The sequence below is a fragment of the Miscanthus floridulus genome, chromosome 11 (assembly GCF_019320115.1).
Source record: "Miscanthus floridulus cultivar M001 chromosome 11, ASM1932011v1, whole genome shotgun sequence".
NCBI classification, from domain to species: Eukaryota; Viridiplantae; Streptophyta; class Magnoliopsida; order Poales; family Poaceae; genus Miscanthus; species Miscanthus floridulus.
The window spans coordinates 54,011,530-54,033,468 of NC_089590.1; the positions used below are offsets into that span (position 1 = coordinate 54,011,530).

General features: G+C 46.5%; 5 protein-coding genes across 5 annotated transcripts; 2 read left to right on the top strand and 3 right to left on the bottom strand.

Moving 5' to 3' along the window:
- The first annotated feature begins 257 nt into the window (after positions 1–257).
- On the top strand, positions 258–818 carry LOC136490880 (nudix hydrolase 13, mitochondrial-like). Its single transcript, XM_066487084.1, has 2 exons — positions 258–525; positions 621–818. Exons 1-2 carry the CDS (start codon positions 337–339, stop codon positions 801–803), a joined length of 372 nt encoding a protein of 123 aa, XP_066343181.1. The 5' UTR covers positions 258–336; the 3' UTR covers positions 804–818.
- A 1,883-nt stretch (positions 819–2,701) lies between these two features.
- LOC136493124 (ras-related protein Rab-2-B-like) lies at positions 2,702–5,440 on the top strand. The gene is made up of 6 exons (XM_066489164.1): positions 2,702–2,885; positions 3,048–3,187; positions 3,783–3,865; positions 3,976–4,180; positions 4,262–4,330; positions 5,097–5,440. The coding sequence occupies exons 1-6, from the start codon at positions 2,840–2,842 to the stop codon at positions 5,184–5,186; spliced, it is 633 nt and encodes a 210-aa protein (XP_066345261.1). The 5' UTR covers positions 2,702–2,839; the 3' UTR covers positions 5,187–5,440.
- A 2,952-nt stretch (positions 5,441–8,392) lies between these two features.
- On the bottom strand, positions 8,393–10,548 carry LOC136493193 (small nuclear ribonucleoprotein SmD1a-like). Its single transcript, XM_066489244.1, has 4 exons — positions 10,390–10,548; positions 10,194–10,270; positions 8,880–9,071; positions 8,393–8,796 (listed from the first exon to the last, which is right to left on the bottom strand). Exons 1-4 carry the CDS (start codon positions 10,401–10,403, stop codon positions 8,732–8,734), a joined length of 348 nt encoding a protein of 115 aa, XP_066345341.1. The 5' UTR covers positions 10,404–10,548; the 3' UTR covers positions 8,393–8,731.
- Positions 10,549–11,607: 1,059 nt separating this feature from the next.
- On the bottom strand, positions 11,608–14,125 carry LOC136493731 (protein FATTY ACID EXPORT 6-like). The gene is made up of 6 exons (XM_066489863.1): positions 13,921–14,125; positions 12,997–13,198; positions 12,348–12,515; positions 12,176–12,222; positions 12,057–12,097; positions 11,608–11,966 (listed from the first exon to the last, which is right to left on the bottom strand). The coding sequence occupies exons 1-6, from the start codon at positions 14,041–14,043 to the stop codon at positions 11,879–11,881; spliced, it is 669 nt and encodes a 222-aa protein (XP_066345960.1). The 5' UTR covers positions 14,044–14,125; the 3' UTR covers positions 11,608–11,878.
- Positions 14,126–14,807: 682 nt separating this feature from the next.
- LOC136494541 (transcription factor MYB80-like) lies at positions 14,808–16,759 on the bottom strand. The gene is made up of 3 exons (XM_066490690.1): positions 16,378–16,759; positions 16,140–16,269; positions 14,808–16,024 (listed from the first exon to the last, which is right to left on the bottom strand). The coding sequence occupies exons 1-3, from the start codon at positions 16,745–16,747 to the stop codon at positions 15,199–15,201; spliced, it is 1,326 nt and encodes a 441-aa protein (XP_066346787.1). The 5' UTR covers positions 16,748–16,759; the 3' UTR covers positions 14,808–15,198.
- Between the last annotated feature and the right edge of the window lie 5,180 nt (positions 16,760–21,939).

Genomic DNA, 21,939 nt, shown 5'->3' on the forward strand with positions numbered 1-21,939 from the left:
TTGTTCGCGGCCGTCCGCTAACCCGCATCGCTCGCCGCAAAGTTTGTTAGCGGGCTTGCGGCCAGCCGCTAAGCTATAAACTTTGCGGACAAATTTTTCGCGGACATAACAGACTACGCTGCAAAACCCGCAATGTGATCCTCTGATCGATGCAAAGCAACGTGATCCTCTGAGATTACCCAGGCAAAGCATTAGAGAATAAATAGAATACAAGTAAAATTTGTTTTCTTTTGTTTAGCAAAGAGAGCCCAGAAATTAAATCGAACATCTGCTAAATAATCAGTTTTGTTGAAACCAACACCGGAAGGAAGAAGGGATTGATTAACTGATGAATGAATGCTGATTGCTGTCTATGTTTGTTTCTCCCAGCGGACTGCGCTCGGGATGTGGGTGTTCAGGAGCAAGAGCAGCCCGGTGAGCAGCGACGACAGCCCCCGGGGCGCCTGCAAGGGCTACATCTTCGCTCTGGAGGTGGCCGAGGAGCTGGAGCAGTGGCCCGAGCAGGACACCCACGGCAGGCAGTGGGTGAGCTCGTAACACCATTGGCAAAAAAAAAAAGGGCAATCCGCTGGTGCTCAGAGTTATTAACGGCTGCTGGATCGATGGCAACGTATGTGCAGGTCTCCCCAGCGGACGCGTACCGCCTCTGCCGCTACGACTGGATGCGCGAGGCGCTGTCGGCGCTGCTGGACCGCCTGGCGGAGCCCAAGCCCGCCGCGGAGGGGCTCGGCGAGCACGCCGGCGTGTACATGATGGTCAAGGCGGCCGCAGCCACCGCGGATCGAGCGGTGGCGCTGTGGTAGCTCACCAATGCCAATGTCAATGCCACGCAGCAGGCAAATTCCCAAACGGGCCGTACTGAGTTGTGGTTCTTGCGGGTTCTTAACGAGCTTATTGTGTTGTCCAGCGGGCTTGGCGGACCAAACGATGTTAGGTCACAAGGAACTTGCAGCTGAACCACGTTGTCCGCGAACGTTGATTTTGCGGGGCAGGTTGGTGGGCAACGTTAAAAACCCGCCCCGCCTGCATCCTGACGTCGACCATTGTGCAAGTAATCTCGTTTTATTCGAGTTAAATGAGGTGTTTACTTTGCAATTTGCGACTCAGGGATCTGATGCATGGTCGGCACACCTTCCCCCGCGCAGTTGGCAAGGAGGCCACCGCATCACACGGCGGCATTCATGGCGCATGGCTGCCACGGTGCTCATCGCATCCACCAACGAACTTCCAAGATTTTCATGTCACGCTACCCTCCATAATTCACTGCGCTAAAACTTAATTAAATTTAATCTTTGCCAAAATTTAATAAAATATACTAAATCTATTCTAAATTATAGTTCGTTTGACTTTTTTATCTCAAGTTTGACCACTCATCTTATTTAAAATTTTATGCTAAATATCACTTCTTTTGTTGTGTCTCGCTTTATTAACAAAAGTTCTTCAAGAATAACTTAAATTTGATTATGTTTACACAAATTTTTTTTAATAAGATGAGCGGTTAAACTTAGAGTCAAAAAAGTTAAACGAATTATAATTTGGAATGGAGGAGTATTAAACAAAGGATGTATGTGTGCATAAACAGGGTGCATGCGCCACGCAGGCTAAAACAGATACTTTGAAATTTTATCTAGGGTAGGGAACTAATGCCTACTATGGTCCTGAGTCCTGACGATGCTTGACCGGTGCTTCTGTATAGTTCGGACAATCAATATCAACTAATTTTAAGATAGGCACCATAACATAGAGCGCGATTTAAAAAAAATCTTAAACAAGTTTCATAACTTTCCTAGCTAAAATATTTTGTTTATGAATTTTCAGAATCAAGAGTAAACTAGGTTTTAAGATTTTTAATTGCATTATATTTCCTCAAAAAAAATATTTGAATAATATTTTGATTTTATTATTAAATTTTAGATGTTTTTATAATAATTTTTCTAGTCTCATTTACCTCTTGAACTTTTAACTTGGTCTGATTTACCCTCCCTGACATGGCACCACATCATCAAATCACCGTCAAAACCACCAAGGTGCAAAAATGTACGGTTTTCAAAATTTCAAGAGGTAAAAAGCTGGTTTCATAAATCAGGGAGGAAAATCAGACATTCGTGATAGTTTTTTTTTTTTTTTGAAACTGTGCTAGCTTTTTTGGAGAGAGAAAATTTGGACTCTCTTCCAAAATCCAAATAATGCGAGTTTCGCTGGCGTCAGGGCCATGGTTACTTTTTTTTTGGGTTACTGTGTTAACCTGGGCTGGACCTTGTTGGCTTGTTGTATGGGCCGAAATTATTGCTTAATCCATAGGGTCTCGGCTTTGGCTTGGATCTGGGCTGCGGCACGCCCAGCTTCCGCGCCGGCCGAATTTTGAAATTTGGGTTACTGTAGCACTTTCGTTTTTATTTATCAATTAGTATTCAATCATGGATCAATTAGGTTCAAAACGTTCGTCTCGCGATTTCCAATCAAACTATATAATTAATTTTTTTTATCTACATTTAATGCTTCATGCATATATATCGTAAAATTTAATGTGATAGCGGCGACTATAGTACTTTTAAACACGGCCTACAGTCGCACAAATCCGCCAGCAGAACCAGCACGTACGAACCAGCTAACCACAGTCCGCACGTCATCCCCGCCCGCGGATACCCAGCCGAAGGAACGAGAACAAACCGTGTCACCCCGTCGCTTCCTTCACGTAATCCCCCGCCGCCCCGTCCTCTCCTCCCCCCTCGCTAAGCAAAAGCAACCTGCAACCCCCTTCTTTTCATCCTCCTCCGAGTCCGCTAAATCCCCCCGCAGCTCTTCGTCCCCCGGAGGAACAAGCCCGCCGCCACCGGAGATGTCGTACGCCTACCTCTTCAAGTACATCATCATCGGCGACACAGGTTCGTCCCGTCCCGTCGGCCCCCTCCCTTCCTCCCTCCGCTCCCCGATTGGATCCGCGCGCCTCCCAACCTGCTGCGGCCGCAGCGGCGAGATGGAGATCCAATCTACCCGCTTGCGATGATGCTGATGGCCTTTCTCTGCTTGGCTTTGCTTTGCTGCAGGCGTTGGCAAGTCGTGCCTGCTGCTGCAGTTCACCGACAAGCGATTCCAGCCCGTCCACGACCTCACCATCGGCGTCGAGTTCGGGGCCCGGATGATCACCATCGACAACAAGCCCATCAAGCTCCAGATTTGGGACACGGTCGGTGCCCCTCTTTTCTTTGTCTCTACCTCCGCTACTTTCCTTCGTTCTTACGCATCCCTTAGATACTTACTTCCGGCGGCCTATAGCTTCTACCACTACCAATTAAGGCAACATAATTGCTTCCTCAGTTGCTTATGGGACTTGAGCTACTCAATTTTGGTTGCAAACTGGAATTTAGGATGTCCAATTGGTGTGGCACAAAGTTGTTTTGGGGGTCTGTAGTTCAATATGAAAACATTGTATCTTGCTGGGCTCTGAAGCTACAATATTATGCTCAAGTCTGGCTCTAAACTGGAATTTAGAATGTCCAATTGGTGTGCCACAAAGTTGTTTTGGGGGTCTGTAGTTCAAGATGAAAACATTGTAGCTGGCTGAGTTCTGAAGCTACAATATTCTGTATACTCTCTTTGTTCTTTATCAGCGTGCTCCGCCCCACTGAAATTATCGGATTATTAGCGCACTGAACTATGGGACCGCTTGTTGATTTAAGCTATCCTTAGTGCCACGCCATAATGTTAATAATACGGAATACCCACGTGGCCACATGCATCGTTCATCTGACCTGATTGTGCTGTCTTTTAGCATTATACAGGCTGGGCAAGAGTCATTCAGATCCATAACTAGATCATACTACAGAGGCGCTGCTGGTGCTCTTTTGGTTTATGATATCACTAGGTGATTACCCCCATAAATTCTAAGTTGCTTGGGTGGCCTTTTTTTATGCACGCGTTTTCCTGAATCATGCTGATACTGGCATTCAAATCCATGTGTTGAACTGATTTCAGGAGGGAGACTTTCAACCACCTTGCAAGCTGGCTGGAGGATGCGAGGCAGCACGCGAATGCTAACATGACGATAATGCTTGTCGGGAACAAGTGTGATCTGTCTCACAGGCGTGCGGTGAGCTATGAGGAAGGCGAGCAGTTTGCAATGGAACATGGCCTTATCTTCATGGAGGCCTCGGCAAAGACCGCACAGAATGTCGAGGAGGTGAAGCTTGATTCTTGGTGTATCTATGTGCAGTTAAAATATTTTCCAATTTCCTCATGCAGCATGAACTTTTAAATGCAGGCATTTGTTAAGACTGCTGGAGCAATCTACAAGAAAATCCAAGATGGCGTTTTTGATGTATCTAATGAGGTACCTTTTAATCTCAAACCATTACTTTTGTTCTGCTTAAGGAAAATCGCGTTTTCGATGTATCTAATGAGGTACCTTTTAATCTCAAACCATTACTTTTGTTCTGCTTAAGGAAAATGTAGTGAGCCCCTTCAATATACCATTTGAAGAACTTATGTAGATTCTTAACCGATGTATTACAGTCCAAAACCTTCGCTGAGATGAGTGCCAGATACTCATGTACGTTTATGTTCCATTCAGGAGCACTATATATGGTTTGCCTTACGATGTGCATAAGTCATTATTACCTATCTCGTAGAAAGTTTATCCTTTTTTCCTTACAACCTTTATACGCTGAAAGGTTGGAATGAGGATAGCCAAACATGGAAAGTGGAAAGAACAATATCGACACTTCGACAGGCAGAGTGCCTGTTTGTCCTTGTGATCTCTTGAAACTTGCTGTTAACTAAGACCTTGTACTCTTAATTTATATAATAAATCGCATAGAAGTAGCTTTTTTTCTGAAATGGCATAAGTGGATAAACTTTTAATATATAATTTTGAGGGGGAGGTGTTCTTGATGCTGAAAGAGATAGATTTTCACTTTTTAGTGTCCAAGGATTAGCAGAGAGCATTTTTATGGAAACTAGCAATTCTCTGATAGTGAAAATGCCATTTGCCCACCAGGAACCTTGTCCAACTCTCCATAACATTTTGCTTGCTTACAATACGTATCTTGTTACTGCCACATGAGTATGATCTCATACTTCTTTTGTCAAATTTGCAGTCTTATGGAATCAAAGTTGGATATGTAGTCCCTGGCCAATCTGGAGGTGCTGGTAGCTCGTCTTCTCAAGGTGGTGGCTGCTGCAGCTAATCTGCTAACGCCCTTATGTACAAAGGCATATCTGTGGTGTACTCGTGTGTCACATACCAGCTGCGTTATTATCTTCATGTTTCTGAGCGTAAAATAGTTACTGCTCCAGGGTGCTTTGTTATTTGACGCACCAATGCATTATGTGCCTGAACGATTTAAGAGATTCAGTTTATTTATGTCAGGTGTTTACAAACTCTCTGTAAATCATTAGATTCTTTACTGTTTTCTGTGATTAAGCACTCACGAATTCTGTCCATTTGCATGTGTAAAACTATGATGGAGCCAATCACTGAATAGTGAAATACTCTGCTTCCAGATGGTCAGGTGTTCTGTTTAGGATCGTGGTAGCTTTCCGCGATATGTACAAGTCATAGTTTTGCCTGTTAAGGAAAAATTAGGGACACCTTTTGTGTGTGCTTCGCTGATGCATCTTGCTGGTTTTGTAGTTAAATTCACAAAGGCTTCCAGCCGAGGGAAGAAGTAAAAAAAAAGGAAAGAAGTAAAAAAGAAAAAGAGAAAGAAGTAAAAAAAGGAACAAGAAAAATAAAATAAAAAAGTAACCAGCCGAGAGAAGGAGAGGAAGTAAAAAAGAAAAAGAAAAAAGAAAGGAAGAAAACAAGGTTTGCAGGTATCTTGCTGCTTTTGTTGTAGTTAAATTCACAAAGGCTTCCAGCCGAGAGGAGAAGAAGTAAAAAAATAGAAAGAAAAATTAAAGGAAGAAGTAGATAGAAAGAAAGAAAAAACAAGGGGCAGAGAGAGAGAAACAAGGTTTGCAGGTATTTGAGGTGATGAATAAGCTGTTCTTGTTTCCCCTTTTCTTTTTAAATGAACCGAGCTGTTCTTGTTTCTGGTTCTCAAAATCACTTGTCCAATCCAATACTACTCCCTCCGTCCAAAAAACATGCAATTCTAGCACAGTGTCATGGTTTAGTATCTTAAATTTAATTAATTATAAATAAAAAATATCAATATTTATGATATCAAATAAATACCATTAGATTAATTATAGATAAAAAATATCAATATTTATGATATCAAATAAATACCATTAGATTAATTGTGAAATGTATTTTCTTAATAAATTAATTTAGAGTTATAAATATGACTAATATTCATTAGAAATTTGGTCAAACGTAAACTACTTTAGTTGCATGTTTTCTTAGAGGGGGTGAGTACATCAGTTCATGTACTTATGCCAAGATATAGATCCGATTAAGCAGACAGACAAAAATGAAGAGTTGGTGCCAAAATCATCATGGAATTGTTTGAACTTGTAGTCTACTGCACTCTACACCAAGCAACAGAAACTTATTACACACCGATCAAGTAATTTACAGCGTCTGCTACTGCTCTGCTCCCTCCACGGAGGAGTTAGCACGTCTTACACACACGCCTGCACCGACCAGCGCAGACCAAGATCCCCAGGCAGGTTGAGGCAGATGCAGCAGCGTGCCATGCCTGGTGGCTCAGTCAGTCAATCAATTGGTACCTGGCTGTTGTGTTGCAGTCGAAGCAGGTGTGGTTGCGGCCGAGGTCCTTGATCCTGTCGTAGCCGTGCCTGAAGACGCCGAGGCCGAAGAGGACGCCGATGAGGAGGCAGATGACCAGGATCACCAGCAGGTAGCACCCCACATGCTCCTTGGTGAACTTGAGCTTGCACATGGCGCCTCTCTCCGGCTGGGTGCCTGACTGTTATGTTAGGGAGCTGATTCGCGGGGGTTCTTACTGGAGGAAACTATTCTAGGCTGTGTCTGTCGCCCTGTTCCTTCGGCGGTATGGCAACGGTATCGCTTACAGGTGAAGCTACAACGAGAGGCAGGTCAGAGCTGCGCGTACCCCTGATGATGATGTGCCTTTTGCCTTTGTGCCATGCCAAGAAGAAATGAAGAATCTGATCGCCGCGGACTGTATGGACTAACCCACGACACTTGGCTCTCTTTTTCTACGACTGTACGAATAATTGCCGTGTGGCCAGGAGAAGGTGATGGAGGGACGAGCGTAAACCCAGGGCATGTGTGACAAATTTATTCGGCGATAGCTACCCTACAAGCTACAGCCTATACAGGTGGACTGTATGATCGGTTCCGCTATCAGGCGGCGGTGTTTTCAGGTATTGGGACCGTATTCCAATCCACAATCCTAGCCGCCCATGCCTATGGATGGTAATGGTAATTGGCGTGGGTCCGTTAGCGTGGCTGAACCTCAACGGCACCAACCCATAGGTTGCAGATCGGACGAGACGCTTGCAGGCCGTGGTGTGCCTGCCTACCTCAGCCTCGCGACTGGTTCGGGAGACCGATACACGACAAAGGCACGGCCACCGGCCATCGCTCCGCGGCTCCCGGCCCCGACGATCGATTGCCGACGGTTCGTGCGGCGGCGCACGGGCGACACCGCACGATGCTGCTGCTGAAAGTGATAGTGATGACCGGTGGGAGTGGGTAGGTGCCGGAGGCAGCAGATTGTAGGGTGACACCACCGGCGGACATCGCACCAGCCGGCGCAAAATAGTTGATTTAATTTGAGACCGAGGGAGTACTCCTTCGATAATAACACTAGAGAAAAAAAATTATAAATTTTGATCAAATTATATACAAGTTATTAAGGATATAAAACTTGCATCAACAAATTTGTGTGTTCGAAGTATCTCTGAGGTTATATTGATTTTGTAGCAGTTGACCAAATGTTAGAAGAGAAACTAAGGGTCAGAATCTTATTGTGCGGAAGGAGTATCCAGTGCTATAACTCAACAGTCAGCACTGTATCTGTATTGATAGATTGCCAGGTGACGCCGACCAAAGTGGGAGAAATCAAGGTGGGCAATGGGCACGGAGTACATATAAGCAAGCGTACACAACACAGGGAGCAATCGCACTTATAATCCGTCTTTTTCAGCTTGTTTTTTCAACCAAAACAGTGTTTTTCTCTCACAACAAATCAGCCGGAACAGTGTTTCGGCTTGTTTTTTCAGCGAAGCACCCCAATCAGCCGGAACAGTGTTTCGGCTTATTTTTTCAGCGAAGCACCCCAGCTTCAGATGATCCAGGCATCCTTTCCTTTACCGAGCACGTCTCGTCAGTACAGCAGAAAACTCGATACAGGGCAACAGCACGTCGTATGAGAGAAAAATGTACTAGACAGACCTTCAGCAAAATCAGCATCTCCGATCGATGGGAATTTAGCTTCAAGCAGAGCTAAAGATCAAATAGAGGCAGACACAACTGCAAGGCATAGCTCCAGATCAATAATCCCCATGTGAAAACACAAGCATACAACCTTAGATATCCAAAGTTCTGCGGCATCTTATATGTATGCCAGGGGAAAGACATTACGAATTAACTAGTGTGAACCTAAGACAGGCATGAATGATAGGCCAAATAGACAGGGTGATTTCACAACAAGAACTACTGAGATTGAGATATTTCGTCCACGTTCATCAGATGGGTAGCAATGCAACATTCTTTCACATAGCGTGCAGGGAAAGAGGTTACATTGTACGGGAAACTTGTCAGGCAAGAGAGCCGACAGCAGGGGAACAGTAAAGCTCAGCGTGGCCCCCGGCCCCGACCACGTCCCCGACCACGGCCGCGACCACGCCCCAAAGGCTTTCCTGAATAGAATAAACATTGACCAAGTCAGTATCATTAGTAACAATTAGGACTCAAATCAGAACAAAAGTGGAGGAAACCAAACCTGTAGTTGGCTTCTTAGGCTTGACCCTAGGGGTTTCCTCTACCAGCAAAGTTTCCAAGTTCAAGCTGTCAGGAAGAATGTAATAGCGAATGTTGTTTCCTCGCACACTGAGGTGGTCAAGCGTTACAGGGTTCTTCCCTTTCAGTGTAAGCTTCACTGTCTTCAGATGAGTGTTCATGCTTATGTCAACACCTATGAAAAATGTGCATGAATCAGAGGATATGCTGTAAAAACTAAACCATAATCCTAGATTAATCGCATCAGTATTAGCAAAATATGTGCGGATCATAATATTGTGAGAACACCGTTCAAGGACCAGAACTGCTATCAAAGAGTGATTTCCTGAATTGTAGCATAAAGAAAAAGGAAAAGTTAAAAACAAGCCTTTCACAATGTATATTCCCCCTCTTGTGAATAATGAACCTTTGCATGCCCCCAACACCAAAATGTAGTTTACAGGGAACCTTATCCACCCAAAACATTAACATGAAAAAAAAATCTACAAAGTTGTAAGCTACCATTCCAATTTCCAATCCAGATTCCCAAGAAACCCCTCTTAGGAAGAAAATTCAATATTCTCCACTAGCATCATCCATGTATTTCATTATATGAAATAGTGTAACATCATCTAAGTTTCACATGTATTAAATTCCTCAAGGAAATGGCACAAGTACATGAGAAGCTAAAGCAATTGCAAATTCAAGTGTGCACTAAATTACCAACTGATGCAATTCCCATTGTTTTAACAGACATCTAACCAGGTGACCATCCCCTAGCAGGCTAGCACTAATGGATCTAAAACCTAAGGCAACCAATTGACAACTTCAATTATGCCTACCTACTAGTCATCACTCGACAGGAATGCTCCGTTGATAAAGGAATTCTACAAGAAATTTAGGGCTAAGCAAATCTCCTGTGAGGCTATGAACCAGGCAGAACAAAAGAGTAAAACCCAAGTCTAATTGAACATACCCAAATAGCAAATTTCAGTGGGATAGCATAAACCACACATATGGTTTTATTTAAAAGGACTTGTGGTGTGGCGCATAACTGATACAAGAGCTGTGCGCAAAAGGCATGCTCAACTCTACTTGTCTCTACAGCTAAGTCAGACGACAGTTGGCTCCCAACTCCCAGACAAACAACACGGTACACAAGCAAATCACACTACCTCTTCAGATCGAGCTGAACAAATCCCTAAGGAAGTAAGCATACAAGCATCGGACAAAAAACCCTAGAATTCGAAGCCTACTCAGATCGCAGAAATTTAAAGGTTTCCCGGCGGCCCCGCTAGAGGTTAGAGTCGAAGCGTACCGGTGATGGTGCCGTGTACAACCGTGCCGTTCTTGAGCTCGATGGTGACCGTCTCATTGTTCAGCTTCATAAGGAACCTGCGGCGAAACCCCAAATCGAGAACCAAATTAGGCGAGGTTCGTACCAAACGGAGCGGCGAGGAAGGGCAAAGAGGAGCCAATCCGAACAAAGGGCGAACGACTACGGGGGCCGTTACCTGACGAGCTTCATCTTGGCGGGCCTGGCTTGGGGAAGGAGCGGCGGCGGCGGGGAGAAAGCGCAGAGGCAGCCGGCGGAGCTGACGCTTGTTTGCTTTCTCGGAGCGGGAGGAGTAAACCCTAGTTTGAAGGCTGATCTGGCCGATGGGTGGTGGGAGGCGGTTCGAGCGGCTTAGTTGGGCCATTTGATTGAGCTTTATGAAAACGAAAAAGTCTATTTTAGCTCCATGAACTATATCCTCAAAGTTTAGTTTTTCTCTGAACTCGAAAACCGGGTAAACCACCTCCCTCAATTTTTAAAATCATTCATTTTACCTCCCTGACACGGTTATAGGTAGTTTTCAAAGATGATTTTATCTTTTTCTAAGAGATATTTTTCACAACATATAAAACTAAATAAATCTATAACTCAGTTATACATGATCCAATGAGCATGAAATTTTTGCTACAGTTCAATTGGAATATTTTGGTAGTTTTTAGATTTTTTGGATATTTTTTGATTTTCCTAGAGCTAAATCAAATTTTTAAAAAAATCTAGAGATTTTTTGACAACATATAAATATATTATTTGGGTTTCTCGTCTCCTAATTCATCTTTAGTATTTTTCTCAGAATTTTTAAATGCTTAGAGATATTTTTCGTGGTTTAAAAACCTCATTAGGTATTTGCTAGATTTATTTTTAAACTAAAAAGACAAAATCACCTTTGAAAACCACCTATAATCGGGTCAGGAGGTAAAATGAACAATGTTAAAAGTTGAGGGAGGTAATTTACCCGGTTTTTTAGTTAAGGAAACTAGACTTCGAGGATAGTTCAGGGAGGTAAAATGAATTTTTTACTTCTTGCAAACCCATTCATATACGGTAACATGTGTTTCTTGTTGCTGGCAAAATATGTTCTTATTTAGGTTAAAAAAAGTTCTTATATAAAAACTAAAATTCATAGGAACCGAGAGTATCTCTTTTCCTTTTCTTTTTCCGCCGTCGAGAGTATCCTTTTTGCGTGTGCTTGTGTAGTTTGACTGGATAACCAGAGATTGTAACTAATGCTTGTGTTGTATGTAGCTAGTTAAAACGACTGCATAAGCATGCTGTAGTTTGCACAAGAAAACTTAGGTCCATTCGTTTCAGAATTGAAGGTACAAGCTCATCAGGCGACAAAGTACAAAACACCTCAGATTTCTCAGGTGGAGTTCATCAATTGCTCAAACGTATCAAGTAGATGCTGAGCAAGCTTATCAAGTTATCTTTATCACGTTCAATCATGTGGAAGAAAACAGCATGTTCACTGGAGCCAGGGCCATTGTCCTCTGAATCTTTATTTGCTCAAAGTTTCAGGTTACCAGAATAGAAAATCCAAAGGCCCAGCCAGCAGTGAACAAAGATTGCAGAATATACATAGGAAGACAATCAAAATTTTACTATACTAGCTGATACAGCATGATGAACGAAAGGTCAACAAACGCTGATCCTAAACTGAATCCCTCTTTCTACTGCGGTGGAATGGCTGCCAACTTCTTAGGTGGGGGATTTCCTCCCGCAAGCAGCACATAGGCGTAGAAACAACCCATTGCAGTGCTGCATGATTTTCAAGCAGGAGAGAACATCAGATCTTGTCCAAAGGGGAAAACAGCGTTGGATGGAGATGGAGAGTATAGAGAAAATTACCTTAGTGAAGCGTAGAAGCCCCAAGGAAGGAGTCTATTTGTCTGCACACAGAAGTAGAGATTAACACTATATTAAGACAGTAATTGTACTATATATTCTGTACGAGTTAAAGGAGTTACCAAGAAGTAAGCATGAGAGTACTTCCATGCCAGGAAAGCAGAAATTGCTGCAAAAACACAGGAAAAGCAGGTTGATAAGCAATGGGGCACAGGTACACCTAGTTTTAATGTGATTACATTGTAACTCAGATACTTTATAACACAAAGCTTAGGATGATGATATTCATTCTACCTGCTTGGGCCAAGATAAGCAGGAAGCTGGATCTCCCGCTCCTCCAAAACTTTAGACTGAGAGTACCAAGTAGCAGAGTGGCGAGCCCTGGTGCAATGCCCAAGACAAGACTTATGGTGCTTCTTGAGAAGATGTATCCTAGAAGCCCCATAGAGAATAAAAGACCACCTGCATTACCAAATGAAGTATCATTATTTCACTTATCTGTATGTCGATACATAAATGACAACCAAGTTGATATTTCCAAAACTTAAAAATACTGAACCGCTCAGAAATACGGGATGCCACACGTGTGAGAAGAACAAGGCCAGTGGAACAATTTGTCATCAAGTTTTAATTATGGAAGCACAAGAAAGCAGACTGCTGATTTCCAGTAGTCAAGATTATTATTTGCCACATCAGTCTCTATATAACATAACATGTTAGATAATGAATTTAGAACAGCTTTGCTATCAAGGAAATGAAACTATGTTTGCAATCAACGCATTTAGAACAACTTTGAACAATTTATGCTATGACCAGCTCTTAATTCCTAGAAAGCTGCCAAATATCTTTCAGAAAACCAACAGTTGATACAGCATAGAAGTTTCCTGTGCGCGATTTATATCCATCTAAACAGACAGTATACATTATTGAAACTCAAACTTACCAAAAGGGATCCCAAGGCAAAAGTCATGGATTTTAGCACTCCTCTTACGAGGAATAACATGCTCCTCCACCTGTAATTCCTTCATCTGGTCTGATTGCAAATCTAACTCTTCAACCCGAGCATTCTCATTGGCACATTTTGTTGAAAGTTTAGCAGCAAAAGCAAATGACTTCATACACACTCCACTTGTAGAAATCGAAAGCTGTGGAGAAAACAAAACATGTTAACCCATCCTCTGATAGTTATAGCCAAGCAAACTTGCAGCAAGAGCACCAATTAATACGGTGGTCAACATCAACGCCTTATTTAATATTTAGAGGAAAAAATACAAATATCAACAATTCAACATACACACAAAATGCATGAAAAATATACCTATATTTATAACACATTAAGCACATTGTTCAGAGAAAATAAAACATTCATCTGTTTCAGATCACGATCCAGGATCAATTTTGTCCACTTAAGAAGAAAAGATTCAAAAGACAGTCCTTCTAAGCTTTAGGTTCTGACAAACACATAATTGCTGATAAAATTCTTGACTTCTCGAGGCCAAGAGCTCAATTCGGTAGAATTGGAAATTTGCTGACACAGAGGACACCGGGTGAACATGGACGCACTGGTACTGCCTTCAGTTCATCATTTTATACATAATCAACCCTACCGCAGGTAACAAATAGATCTCGCCACGAAACAAGAACTCAGTTTCTGCCCAAATGCCCATCAACACCAAGTCATCAAATAACCTCTTCTGAGTCCTCTCCCTCACCTCTTCGCCATCGGATCGGATCTCATTTCCATACGGTCATGATCGATGTCCAGGTAACCCTTATACCAGGTTCTTCTCAGAAAACGATCGTACATACAGGGGCAAGAGCTCCAAGACTACCAAGTTAGGGTTTAACACTAGAATCCGAGGCATACCTTCGGGGAACCAGCTAGAAGGCTCTGCGGCCACCGGCATGAGGATGGAACTGAGTAGGCTCGAGTCCGGCGATATGCCGCCGTGGCCGCAGCCGATCCGTGCAGCTGCGCCGCCGCCGCCATGGAACACGAAAGACGAGAAGGGAACGTGGAGCGGTGAGAGATTTCCAGGAAGAGGAAGGTGAACTTGGGGGTGCGCTCTCTGTAACCGTCGGATGCTATCAACCCCACATCGGGCTCGTCATGACCGTCCGATCAGAAAGAGAGGGGAAAGAAAGAAGACGGGGTCCTCCTGAAGAGCTCGGGTGCAGAGTGCACTTGGTCTAGGCTCTATCTAATCCACAGAATCATACTCCTCCTGAATTCTTCAGATAAAACGAATTCACATAAAAAATTATTCAAAGGAATCCAGTTAAAATGGGGAAAATTGCTTTGTAGTGACACCAGTGGAATTGGACAAAACAATTTGAGGTTTTTACACTGGAACTGTAGTTACTCTGAGCTATGGCCCTGAAACAGAGGAGTCCAAAAAATTGCATGGTCTCCTCGGTTCTATATGCACATTCTACTTATCAAATGGCAAAAGTATATACATGATTTCCATATTCCTTATTCGAGTTTATAAAACCTTTTGGCAATATTTTGTTCAGGTTCTTCTTTTTAGTTTATACTCCTTGATTGATGAAGAGTATGTCTACTGCACAACCATGTGTTTTATGCAATTTCAACACATGAATTTTTTTACACCATAAGATTAAGATCCAACAGCCTCCACTCTTCTTCTACCACTGGCCTTCTTCTACCTTCAGACAATTACAAAATCACAAATCCACACATCACAGATCACATATCACGTAAAAACAATTTTTTTAGTCGAGGCGCAGAAGCCGCTCAGGATCCGTCAAGTACGTCGACTCGGCGCACTTCGCGGTGCCGTGCGGCACGCGCGCCGTGGAGCTGGTGTCCGGCGTGGAGACCGCGTTGCTGCAGGAGGTGTACACCACCGTGGAAGGGAGCTGGTACAGGCTGGAGTTCTCGGCCGGGGACGCCGCCAACGGGTGCGGCGCGTCGCCGTCGTATGACGATGGTTCCTTGTCGCCCGGGATGAAGGTGAAGGCGTACGCGGGGCCAAGCGAAACCACCGTAGACATCGATTTCCTGCGCTGCCGCGTGCGCTCGTGTGTGTTTTTTTTTTTTTTTGCTAAAAAATCCATGTGTTTTTGTTTGTTAAAATACATGTGCTCTTTGATCCTGGCGACTTGGCACGAACTGTATTGGTCACACCATGTGATTGGTTAGCTCGTCGGGCAAGTCCCAGAGTACACAGTCGGAGCCAAACAGGCCGGACATGTCGGAGCCGCCCTTCCCGCCGTTCTTGACGTCGTCCGCCTCCTCGTCGCCTCCACTGCTCCCGACGCTGTCATTGCCTTTCTCCGGCAACACCGCCGCCGGCCTGGGCGCGGCCTCTGTGCCCGAACTTCCACTGTACATGCTCTGGTGGCTCCATACGGACGTGCCCTGGTCCGCGTCGCCGCCGCCGGCGCCGCCTCCGAGGACGTACTCCGGCACCGTCCCGTTGTCGTACCGGAACTCCTCCTGCCCGTGTGCTGCGGGGTTGTATGTGGCGTACATCCCCGCCAGCCCCTCTGTCACGTCGGCCGGCGCCCAGGGCGGCTGCTGCTGCTGCTGATTGCCGGGGGGCGCGCCGGGCTCGCTCATGATGCCGCGGGACAGGCCCAGCTTGATGCGCTCGACGGTGTCGTCGGCCTGGGGCGCCGCCGGGAAGCCGCAGGGCGCCGCGCCCGCGCCGGAGCCGCCCGCGATCGCCATGTCGGGCACCGCGGGGGAAGGGAAGTCGGTGGGCCGCTTCTTGGTGAGGAGGTGGAGCATCTCGTCCTTGAAGCACCCCAGCGCGGCCTCGGCGAGGTGGGCCACCTGCGGCGGCGCCAGCGTGGTGGCGATCTCGGCCATGAGGTGCGAGAAGGACTTGTGCGTGACGGGGTCGATGCCCATCCCGGACAGCTTCTTCTTCAGCTTGGTGTTCCAGTGGTTCTTCACGTCGTTGTCCGTCCGGCCCGGCAGCTGCGCCGCGATCACCGACCACCTGCACGCAGCTCGTTCGTTGCGCATTGCTAGTCAGCGCGTCGCTCGCATCGCGACATACACAGTGCCCATCAGAATAAGCCCGAGAGCACGAGAGGGAAGGACGGCCGGGCCACCTGCTGCCGACGACGGAGTGCAGCTTGATGATGGTCTGCTCCTCGGCGTCCGTGAACTCGCCGTGCTTGAGGTCGGGCCGCAGGTAGTTGGTCCACCGGAGACGGCAGCTCTTCCCGCACCGTTGCAATCCTGCCATCACATCACACAAACTCGGTCAAAATTCAGAGGGACTGCACGCGGACATGGGACATTGGCCGTCCCTGACCCTCGGGACCTTGGACGCTCGCTAGGACGTACCGGCATTCTTGGGGATGAGGCGCCAGTTGCGCGTGCCGTACTGGGTGATGTAGGAGAGCAGCTTGTTGTCCTCCTCGGGCGTCCACTGCCCGCGCTTGACGCTGTCCTTCTCGCAGCACGGGATCCGCCCCATCCTCGCCTCCGCCGTCCGGCAGCTCGCCGCTCCGGCTCTGGTATTTCTCGCACGCGCCTGCGGTCTCGGAGTGGCACTGGCACGCCCCTGCTGCGACGCCACGCCACGGCTCCGCGGAGTGAGCAAGCAGTGTCCTAGTGCGGCGCTCACATTGCGCGCTTGGGCGCATAAATAGGCGCGCGGCCGCACCCGCTCGTGCGAGCCGCGGCTCCTGGCTCCTGCTGCTGCCGGCGGCATGCGCTGGCCGCACGGGAAGGGCGGGCGCGGCGCGCACGGGCGAAGGAGGCATGAGCGGCATAAAGAATTCAACGCCCGCGCAACGCGTGACCGCCCCCGGGGAGCAGGGACAGGTTGTCCACCCGCACAGCGCCGGGTCAACCCCCGGTCCAACCAAAGCGCTTTCCTCCCCCTCGCCGGGCGCCCGGCGCGTTTGCGTCTCGTCCGTCGGCTCCCAGCGCTAATCGACGCCGCGCGTGGCAGCGCACAGCAGGCCCGTGCCGGATGCGTTATGCGTGCGTGGTTCTTCAGTTCTTTCATTCTTTGCCTCCGTCAGTCAAAGCAGACGGTCAGCTCATTCTGCTCCAGTTGTGAAATTGGCAGTGGCAACTGGAATGGAGAATTTCCAGTGGACTTGAAGGGACTAATCACACATTCACACTGCTAATCTTCGATTACAGTTACAGATTTAATACTACTGTCAGAGTTGTAGGAGTACTACCTCTGTTCCAATTTATTCGTCATTTTCGGTTTTCGTGCCCCAAGTTTTACTCGATTTATAGAAAACATATGCAACATTTGTACCTCTAAATAAATTTATTAAAAAACTAGTGTCGGTGTTTTCGGACCACCGATGAGTAATTTTGTATTTACGCGTCTGGCTTGGATGATGTACTCGAAGGACACGAGGGTTTATACTGGTTCGGGCGGAACGTCCCTACGTCCAGTTCGCTGCTGCTCATGTTACCAGCACTTGGTTTGCAGTAGGGGTTACAAACAGGCGAGAGAGGGAGAGTATCCTAAGTCTCTGGTGGAAAGAGTGAACGGGTGCTGAGAGCTCGCCTGCCGCTTAGCCGTGTGCTCGTGTCGTGCTCTTGTGTTCTGATCCCCCACCGTGAGACGTCCTCCTTCCCCTTTTATAGCCGAAGAAAAAGCGCGGGTTACAGAGGAGAAAAAAGAGAAGAACGAGAGAGAAAAATGCTTGTAGTGTTGCTGGATCCTTCTTCTCCTTCATGCGGGTCCTGCCGATCTTGTAGATGTCAACAGAGATGGCTCTATGTCGCGGCCCTGTTCGTCACTGGCGCCATGCACATGCGTCATGTGCCGGACATGGCGTTCCACTCCGTCCCGGAGGACATCGTGGTGAACTGACGCGCTTGTCAGCGTCTATATGAGGATTAGGCAGAACAGCACTAGCACACCCAATACTGTTCTTGATGTGAATCCCCAGGTATGACCCGTCATGTCCACGGGTTACATCGAGGCATGCCAGCCTCTTCCCTGGCGTTAGAGTTTTGACCCAGACCCATACGCTTGGACCTGGAGTGGTTGGCGGCGGTATGGGTCCCCGTCGAACGAGACGGGACCCGCGTCCTCTAGGTCGGACGAGACAGAGCTCGTGACCTTGGATGAGACGGAAACCGCGTCCTTGGGGTCGGGTGAGACGGAGCCCGCACCCAAGGGGTCGGGCGAGACGGAGCCCGCGGCCTCGAGGTCGGGCAAGACGGAGCCCGCGGCCTTGGGCGAGACGGAACCCGCGTCATTGGAGTCGAGCGAGACGGAGCCCACACCCAAAGGGTCGGGCGAGATGGAGCCCGCGGCCTCGAGGTTGGGCGAGACCTTTTAATACGTCTCGAGTTATCCGGAAAAGTCAGTGTGGGTGCTAACTTTCTTGCTTTGGGTATCAATAATATCAATACCCAACAGTAGCCCTCGAGCCCGCAGAGGAGTAGAATACTTCTTTGAAGGCTTTTTAGATGGAAGGACTCTGAGGGCCCTGGCCTTTTGTTTTAGCCCGCGATGTGTCCTGGTAGGACAACAATTAACCGAAGGATTCAGGAGGTTGGAAAGATTTTTCTTGAGTCCGGTCCCCTAGGATCCGATTGGTCCGCCATCGTACTGCGACCGCATGTTCGGTCTCCTTGCGAGTCCAACTTCCCTCGAGCCCCCACGCGTAGCAGGGGTCCGGTCGAGGGTCGGCTCATCTTTGTGATCGTCATCACTCAAGCGTTTTCAATAAAACGGAGGGGTTAATCCATGCCACGTTTTTCCTCGATGGACGAAACATGGAGCTCAGTGAGCTGTTAACGGGCTAGTCCGAGTGGGGCACCGGCTTCCCGTTTGTGGGGGTCCGGCATGGATCCACTGATGACCGACTCCAGATTTTCAATGGCCAATCCATATAGTTCTCGACTCCGTTCGACCGATCCCAAGGGATAGTTGTCTTTTTTCAAGGAAAAACAATGGACTGGGAACTGACCAAGACTCAAATATAGGCCGAGATGCCCGCGGCGCTCGTGCGCCCGGGTACTGGCCACTAGTGGGTCCATCACTTTCCACCCCTCACTCTAAGGGCGCCCCAGAGCATCTATGAACTTGTTGGAGGGCCAGCCTTTGAACTTCTAGGCCTAAATGGGCCGTAGTAGTGTTTTTAGCTCCGTATCCCTCCTTACCTGTTGAAAGCATCTAGGCCTCTAGTTGGGTTTTGGTGATTAATGACAATACGTGATTACTGTGACTAACGTATGTTTTGTAGAGGCAATTGAGTTAGGTCATGGTAATGGAGATCGATTGGGCAATCATGGTGGTCATGCCCCTACGATGGAAATCGTTTCAGTTTTCAAAGGATGTACGACAAGGTTAAGGATGGACTAGTTCTAAGTGTTGTTTGGAGTTGAAGAGACACTTAGAGTAGTTTAGGACTTTGTTTTTCCTTTGGCCGTACTATTAAGGGGGGTATGAACAGGTAGCTTGACTTAGGTGAGTCTAGTGAGTTAGGTGTGGTGCCCACTTGCTAAATCTAACACTAGGTAGCTCTAAAATAGCCCTTAGATCCAATGGAGCAAACTTCATTCACGTACGTTCGAGAGTTGAAAGTGAATGGAGGGTCAAATACTGACCGGGCGCTGCCTTCGGTGTGACTGGATGCTGGCTCCGGTGTGACCGAACGCTGGCTCAGGGTTTGGTCAGTTCATTTGATCGAGGTGTTTTCATCTGGTGCGACCGAACGCTAAGAGGTCAAGTGACCGGACTCTAAGGGTCAGCGTCCGGTCGACTCTAGTAAGGTTCCAGAGAGGGAAAATCACGACCGGACGTGTTCGATCCGTGCTGACCAGACACTGGCCAACGTCCGGTCACACTGTAAACACTGGAGTTCAGGGTGAACTGACCGGCGCGTCCGGTCAACATGACCGGAGCGTCCGGTCACCCCACAGAGGCACATAACGGTTCATTTTTTAGCCCATGTTATAAATACTTCCTTTATTTGTGTGTGGGGGTACATTTGCTCATTCCAATAGCTGAGAAATACCTTTGAAAGTGCTAAGAAGAGCAAGGTCCTAGTGAGGTGATTGAGATTTAAGAATCATAAAGAGAGCCCTTATTAGTGAGATCAAGAGTAGTAAAGTATGCATCCACCCTTCTCATTAGGCTTGTCGTGGTCAAGTGAGAGTTCATGCTTGTTACTCTTGGTGATCGCCATCACCTAGACGACTTGGTGGTGATTGGGAGATTGGTGATCATCCGACGGTGCTTGTGGATGACCCAACTCAAGTTATGAGCGGTTGTGGGTGATTCACCACGACAGAGCGTCGAAGAATCAACCTGTAGAGAGCACTTGATTCTTGCGTGGATCAAGGGGGAGCTACACCCTTGCGCGGGTGCTCCAACGAAGACTAGTGGAGAGTGGCGACTCTCTGATACCTCGGCAAAACATCACCGCGTTCCTCCTTCTCTTTTTACTTTAAGTATTTACTTTGAGCAATTCAATTCTTATCATTTACATTCCTAGAATTACCATGCTAGAGTAGGATTGGAACTTAGGGCGCTAAACTTTTATGCGTTAGATCAATAGAAACACTTTCTAGGCACAAGGAGTTAATTAGGCTAACCGTAAAGTTTAATTATTACAAAGAAATTTAAAATTAGCCCAATTCATCCCTCCTCTTTGGTATCTTGATCCTTTCAATTGGTATCAGAGCCTCGTGCTCACGTATTTAGGCTTAACCGCCTAGAGAAAGATGTCTCACAGGGATGGACCTCCTCCTATCTTTGAGGGAGATGATTTTCCATATTGGAAAATTTGCATGGAGGTGTACTTAGAAGCTCTAGATGTTGGAATACTTAGAGCCATCTCATAAGGCTTTCTAAAACCTCAGGATGCTACTAACCTACAAGGCAATGAGGTGAACTATGAAAAATGGAATGCAAAGGCTATAAAAACCATATTTAGAGGCCTTTGTAAAGATGTGTTCAACCGGGTGAGGAACCACAAAGACGCCCATGCACTATGGTCGGATATTTGTGCGCTCCATGGGAGAACAAAGAGTGAGCGTGAGGAACGCTATCATCTTATCATGAAAAAGCTTAATTCTTTTGAGATGCTTCCTAAAGAATGTGCTAATGAAATATATTCATGTTTGAATATTCTTATAGAGGAAGTCAATGGGCTTGGACTAACTCAAATGTAACCATCCGATGTTGTAAGAAAGATCTTGAGTGTCCTCCCCATTGACAAATATGGGCATATTGTGACCATGCTTCATCAAGGTAATCTTTCCACCGCTACACTAACATAATTCTTGGGAAAGATCAATACTCATGAGATGTATATGCACATCACACCTCAAGATGGCTCATCCTCTAATAAGAAGAAAGAAAAGGACTTAGCATTAAAAGCTAGTCAAGAGAAGGGCAAAGAAAGGCTTGAGTATGAGAGCTCAAGTGATGATGAAGTTGATGATGCAAGCCTTGCTCTCATGGTGAGAAAAACTGCCAAGATGCTAAAGAAGCTCAACAAGAGTGACATCAAGTTTGATGGCAAGAAGAAGTTCTTCACTAGCTCTAGAAGGAAGCCAATCTCTAAGATGGATTGCTATAATTGTGGAGAACTTGGTCATCTAGCTCACCAATGCACAAAGCACAAGAAAGATAAGTTCAAAAATAAGAACAAGGGCAAGAAAGATGACTCAAGTAATGAAGATGAGAAGAAGAAAGATAAGCCATACAAGAAGAGAGATGGCAAGAAGGACTTCCACAGGAAGAAGAAGAGTGGAAAAGCATATATCGTCGGTGATTGACTCACGGATATTGATTCATCTAGTGGCTCATCTGATGATGATAGTGAGAACGAGAAGGTGGCCACCATTGTTATTGACTCTTCATCATCTTCACCGCCACCATTGCCATCATCCTCTACACACCTATGCCTTATG